Raw genomic sequence first — 6,207 nt, forward strand, 5'->3', positions numbered from 1 at the left:
GAACGCAGTGGATACCGTGGACCGCGCTGATTTTTACACATGTGAGATGATCGCACAGTGTGCGCTTGTCTAGGCGGCGGAAACACAACCCACTAAACCTTCTTGCACCGTAGTGGAGACGATGAGCAACGGATACCGAGAGCAAGCTATAGTATGCTGCAATGGCTGAAGGAGTAGAGCAAATGCGTTGGCGATCAAACGAGAAACCATCATTGGCCTTGAGCATTACTTTTGTCAACGTGTATTGCCTAGTTCTCATAAAGCGAGAGCTGTTTTTACACCGTTTTAGACCGTTTTTAGACCTGACGCAGCGTGTAGGCTTCGCCCTTTGGCGCTGGAGCTCACACTTTTAGCGTGGAACACGGGAGAGTTTTGCAACCTCCGCCTCAAGGCACTGGACCCTGGACTGCGCCTTCGTTTTCCACGTAACTTAGCACGTCGCGACGCAACATTGTTATGCCGTTTATGGATCGGCGTTGCTTTTACCAACCACTATGCTTTCCGGATGGGGATGGCCGACAGTCCTGCCTGTGAAAGCTTTGGTTGTGAGGAGACCATCGCTCATCTTCTCTGTGAGTGCCCTGCATTTGCGAGTGCAAAACATACACTGTGTTGTGCCCTGGACCGCCTCGATCCTCGCCCATTAACAGAGCAAAAGATCCTCGGTCCGTGGCCACAGCAGTCGACTGCCCTCAAGGCATACAAGGCACTCTTTGCCTACTTGAGAGCGACTGGATTGAGTGACAAATTGTGACAGCGTTGTGCGTGTGTGTGTTATGCCTTTTTCCCCTTCTCTCTTCCTCCTTTTAGCCCCCTAATCCCTCTTCCCCAGTGCAGGGTAGCCAACCGGAACCCCGTTCTGGTTAACATCCCTGCCTTTACCTCCTCCTCTTTATCTATCTATATCTATCTAGACCGTTTTAGCCCCGGAGCACACGTCGTTCCATCCGGTTTAGTATCCTTAGCACGAGATTACGCTGAAAGTTTTCGACCTTTCCCTTCAAAGGGACACCAAGGGCAACTGCATGCAACTATTTTCTCATTAAAGGTGAACTATTTGTCTCCTTCTGGGCATGCCGACGTTTTTCTGGCAGCAAAGGACGCATTTATCGAAGGGAAAATTGCATTTTAAAATATCTTCCCGCCAGTTGACTCAAACTCGTGACGTCCTTACCGAATAGAATAGGTTTCCACTGTTAAATAGTGAATGGCAAGGTAGTATAGCCTCTGTGATCAGTGTCAACGCACGCTCTTCATTTGAGAAATCAGCCACCGATGGCGCTGTATTTCGTTTTTCGGTATTTGATAGCTTACAAAAGCTCCGTTTACGGCGACTGTGGTCTCCTTGTCGTTAGAATTCCATAGTCTATCATACAGGTGAACTTCAATTTGACCTCGGTGTCCCTTTAATGACAGCTTGCACTGTTCTGCTTAGTGAACAACTGATTGAATGTCTCAAGTATAGCATCACCAAATGCTGTGCATGCACATCGATAGGGTGTAGGCATGTTAGGTAATAGCCCTTACATCCGTAACTTCTTTGCGCGCCGTATTTTTTACAGCATGCTGTTAATCCAGCAGTTAGTAAGAAGAATTAAGCAGCCACCGCTGACGCTTTGGCGGACGTGGCTGCTGCGACGCGCGTCTGCTTAATAAGCATGAGCAGGCCGCTGCAAATCTGCTTAGCCACAGATTGTGGAGCCACATTCTTCGTCCTCGTATCCCGACATTGCGCAGCGTCCACCAGACAAGCGAGGACACTGTAGACAATGCTTGCTGCGATGTAACGCTGTTAAACCGTTAAGCATTTTATGCGTGGTGATATAAAAATGATTGTTGAGAGGTCAGCATGGCCAACTCCGCTTTCATAGAGTTCTTATTCACGGGACCCGTTTTTCGGGAGCTATATATGTGCGATTCGTAAAAAATTAAGTCGTTTAGAGTATTTCTTGCTGTGCCCTGCAGTGCCGATACCTTTCTGTCGGGATTCTTATTTCACTCAACGCAAGCGTTCAAGTGCAGCACGCCAGTTCCTTCTATAGCGCGAAAGGTCATGGCTTTTGGCCTACTCTTGCTGCGCCTGTTAAGAGGCACTCAGCGACGTTATCTCTTCCGAGCTTTCAAGAAATACTTTGTCTTGGCTCAAGTGATCAATCTGCAAAGTGTTACATTTTCACTTGGGCCACTTCCTCATAGTTCTTACGGTTGAGTGTGCGGTGGCCTTTTCGTAACCATGGGCATTTTTATGACAGATATCTGGAAATTTGAGCCTCGCGCTATTTTCCTGTAGGTGATTAGGCGCGTCGGTGATCGTTCCCTTTCCCTCAATTCGGAGTTACACGCTAGAGGTCGACCTCCGTCTATTCATTGTACATATAAACCTAGGCCATGCGACATTTTGGAAACGAGACCGACGTATGTGTGCTCACAGAAAGTTTATAATATTTTTTTTTACATTTTGCTCCAAACACACTGAAAGCAAAAGTATCGGCAAACGGTCTAGTTGACGTGTCGTACGTCAATACTGGCAGGTTCACCCACATACCGCTGGTAAAAGCTACTGCAGGATGCATGCAGATGTTATGCTTTGCTGACTTCGTCAGGAATTAAAGTACCGAACGAGATGTGCAGTCGAGTTCCGAAGCCAATGTCTGGCTCACGGTTACACTCTCGTATGGCCGCGTCCTTGAGCAACGATGCCTATCTAGTTCGTCACGGTGCGGTGGCTTTCGAAATGGGGTTTTCGGCAATGTTTACATTCACCGTGCTCCGATGAAATCTCGTCAGTGACGCCACCTTTCGTGTCCACAATGTACAGCCTTTGTTAATGTTATACACAGCCCAAGGGGCTGGCTTCGAAGTCGTATAGAGGGGTTATCAACACCTACAGAGCCCCAAGTTTCGGACAGCCGAGGATGAGAGCCCCTATCACCTCCGAGCTTCGGAACGCTGATGATTCATAACAATAGCCACGAATGTCAGAAAAACATTTGAAGAGACCTTTCGCTCTGCAAGACTATAAACAAAGTTGTTGCCAACCAACCAACCTTTCGAGCGGTATACACCATCTAATGACGTTATGGATGCGGCAATTGTTTATATAGCGTGACAGTTTGCAAATGGAACACTAATGAGCGGGGAACTGGCAGAGTAAAATGCAACAATAATTAAAGCCTTTAAGTCTCATTTGGCGTGCACATTACTGTCCGTGTGTCGAGGACATCGAGAAGCTTGGGAAAAGCCTGTGTCAACTCGCCAAGATCACAATTTGCGACCCTTGCAGTCTAGATGCGGCGTTCCATGACCCGCGCTTTTAAGCTATGACTATCCTAACCGCTTCACCTTTCCCGCGTTAAAATCATGTTCAGCATAAATGAAACCTTGGTCAGTGGCGCCTCTCCAATCAAGCTGTAGCAGCATTGGCTGTCTGCTTGGTTGGGAGGCCTACTAATTGTCATATTGGAGTCCTGTGAACAGCCCTATGACGGATGCTGCCATGTGTAATAAATCAACTGCACTGTGTTGTGATTGCGGCTATTCTTTCCTTCAAGGCACCAACTGATCCCGCAAACCGTTTAGAGTGACAATATTTTTCTTGCGAAAAGCTGGTGCCTCGACATTTGTCAAACACCGTGCAGGAGGACGACAGCTGCAGCGACTGTTCCGTGTCCGCACCACTGCGGAAAAGCTGCTGCTGCTGCTGCCGCCAGGAGGCGTACGGCCTCGCCAGCCAGAGCGCCGCTCCCCAGGTTCCCCAGGCGGCCGATTGGCCCGAAGTCGAGCTTCGGCGGGCATCGGCCAAGTGTCCCGCTCAGGTGGCCATGGTGGTGATGCGGTGTGCGCGGCTCCACCTGGGCGGCCCGCAGTCGTTGCTGCTACCCATGGGCGCACTGGTGACAGCGCTCTACGGGGATCGCGACTGGATTTGCGTGCAAACGCCGCACGGTGTGCGCGGCCTGGTTCGCCGCAGCAGCTGCGCACCGCTAGGGGCGCTACTGGCGCCTCCCGTGCGCCGGGCGGTGTCTGGCCGCCGGTCGAGCGGTGCTGTAAGCGCTGCATCCAGTCTGGACACGCTGCGACGCAACTTGGCCCACCATAGGGGCCGTGCCGCGGACAAGCTGCTCGAAAAGAACATTGACAAGCTTGTCTGGGGCAGTGCCAGCCACCTGCCCGGAATGGTGGCACTTGGCACGGATGTTGCGACACGCCAGTGAAGGGCCGCCACGGTTTCTCCTAAAGAACAGGCTACTAGGCGCCCCTTTTGGTTTTAGAGCTATGCGAAAGAATTTCACGATGACCTTGCGCTGGGGAAGGTCATTACTGACGTTGGATTGTAAACGAGAGCTGGGCCATTTGGTACGGGTTCATGTTTGAATACAGCGAACCGGGTCAAACGTTCACGAATATGAGTGTCCTTGCATTGTGCAGTCCTTGCTAAGCTTAATGTTCTGGAATAAAAGCTTCAGTCAGAGCTTTCCCTGTCTTGTCTTTATTCCATCTCTTTTTGCACTGTTCAAGCATGAATACACAAAGAACAGCAACATGTTAAGCACACAGATTCCTTTAAATAGCCATCAAGACGTTACGTATATGCAATGCATAATCCATGCCAGTTTTAACCTCAATACACCCTTCCTCCATGATGTGCCCTCGCTACCCTAGTGTCTGCCACAGTTACACATAAGGGTTGCTACAATGGCCTGTCTGGCTTTTCAGTCATTCGTCCATTACGAGCGTCACAGATAGCCTGTCGTATCTTTCTTGTAAGGATTGCTTTTGCTGCATCTCCGCACCACGGCCACTGGAATACTGAATAGAAGCAAAAGAATAATTAAACGACAGAGCATAACTCCCAACGAGCAGAATATATTCGACACAATTACTTGTGATGAGGCTCTGCAAGGCTGGACGAGAAAGTGCAGGCAGTGTCTTTTCACTGTACTTTCCTAACGCTGTCTCATGCCCAGAGGCGAATGGTGTGGAAGACAATGCTCTGTCCTTAGGTCAAGGATCAAGTGTGCACAGCCACAGGGCATATGTAGAGGGTTCAGATTTAATAAGACTCGGGCATTACTTGCAACTTGCTTCCAAAAAGGGGCCATCTTTGCTGGGCTCCAAGGTAATGGTTTTTGTATCCTATGCATAGAAGCTGGCGACTCCAGATGAAAAAGAAGTAACTAACTCTGTAGTGGGGAGCATGCATCGCTTGACCTTAATGCGCCACCTTCACGTGAGCCATCTTGCTGATGTAACAGTTCCCCTTGTGGTCGGGACAAGGCAGTCCCGATGCTTTATGCTTTTCCTCTTTTTTTAATGCGATAGTATTAGGAGGGTCATGAAGGTGAAAACTGTCCGTCGGCGCCTCTGTGAAGCCTCCACCGGTGGTGTTTAGGGGGATTTCCCTCTCTCTACCTGCCATCTGTCAGCTGTTCCCCTCTCCTCCATCCATTTGTAGGGGAGATGGCGGACGAAGAATGACTCACTAAAAACGAAAAAGTCTACAAAGAAAATGACTCGCGCAACAGCAGGCCTACATGCACCCTCCCAAAGAACTACATGTGCAAAAATCAGGATTTCAGGAGCTACTCCTTTCACATTACTCTTAAAGAGCAACCTGTGTCTCACAAGCCCCACCGGTGGGTGTTTGAAACAGCCACCTGCCAATGTAGTGACGCATCAACTAACCACTGTGCCATTGTGCTGGTAGCAGTAAAAGGACTATAAGGGGGTATTGGCGAGTGAAAGAAGAATGCTATCGCATTTCCTCTGCACCAATCTAACTCATTGCCCCCAATTTTTTTTGTATCCAGCAACTAAATTCTCTTGCATAAGCCACTCCTTGGCCACTGTATGTCATAAGGCTGCGCTGCACACAAGGTCCAACAAGTGCAGCATGATTTTTTCAAAAATAACAGAAGAAAAAGAACTGAGGGAACGTTGAACATGCCTTAAGAGTGCAATGAGATAGCATTAGAGATCCTCACTGTTGCTACTATGGTATGGTACTTCTGTCATTTCTTATGCATTTCGAGGTTACTCCTCAGACACTCATCAGCGCTCAACTGGTCCACTTTGATTACACAGCTAAATCAGTGGATGAGGTCACAAGGTCATGTGACCTCTCAATCCAGCAGACTGATTGCGGTTGCCACCTGCCAATATGGGCACGTGATGATGTGGCAAGGCCACGTGACCTATTTTGACCAA

At 49.1% G+C, this 6,207-nt stretch overlaps 1 protein-coding gene across 3 annotated transcripts in view; it reads left to right on the forward strand.

Annotated features, from left to right (window-relative positions):
• The window catches only part of LOC144120613 (uncharacterized), a 28,244-nt gene extending 23,888 nt beyond the window's left edge, over window positions 1-4,356 (forward strand). For all 3 annotated transcript variants that reach the window (XM_077653207.1, XM_077653208.1, XM_077653209.1), the window contains one exon: window positions 3,639-4,356. In XM_077653207.1, the coding sequence (XP_077509333.1) occupies window positions 3,639-4,214 (576 nt within the window). In that variant the 3' untranslated portion in view covers window positions 4,215-4,356. The remainder of the gene's footprint in view (window positions 1-3,638) is intronic.
• Window positions 4,357-6,207: the final 1,851 nt, after the last annotated feature.

The sequence above is a fragment of the Amblyomma americanum genome, chromosome 2 (genome assembly GCF_052857255.1).
Source record: "Amblyomma americanum isolate KBUSLIRL-KWMA chromosome 2, ASM5285725v1, whole genome shotgun sequence".
Lineage (NCBI taxonomy): Eukaryota > Metazoa > Arthropoda > Arachnida > Ixodida > Ixodidae > Amblyomma > Amblyomma americanum.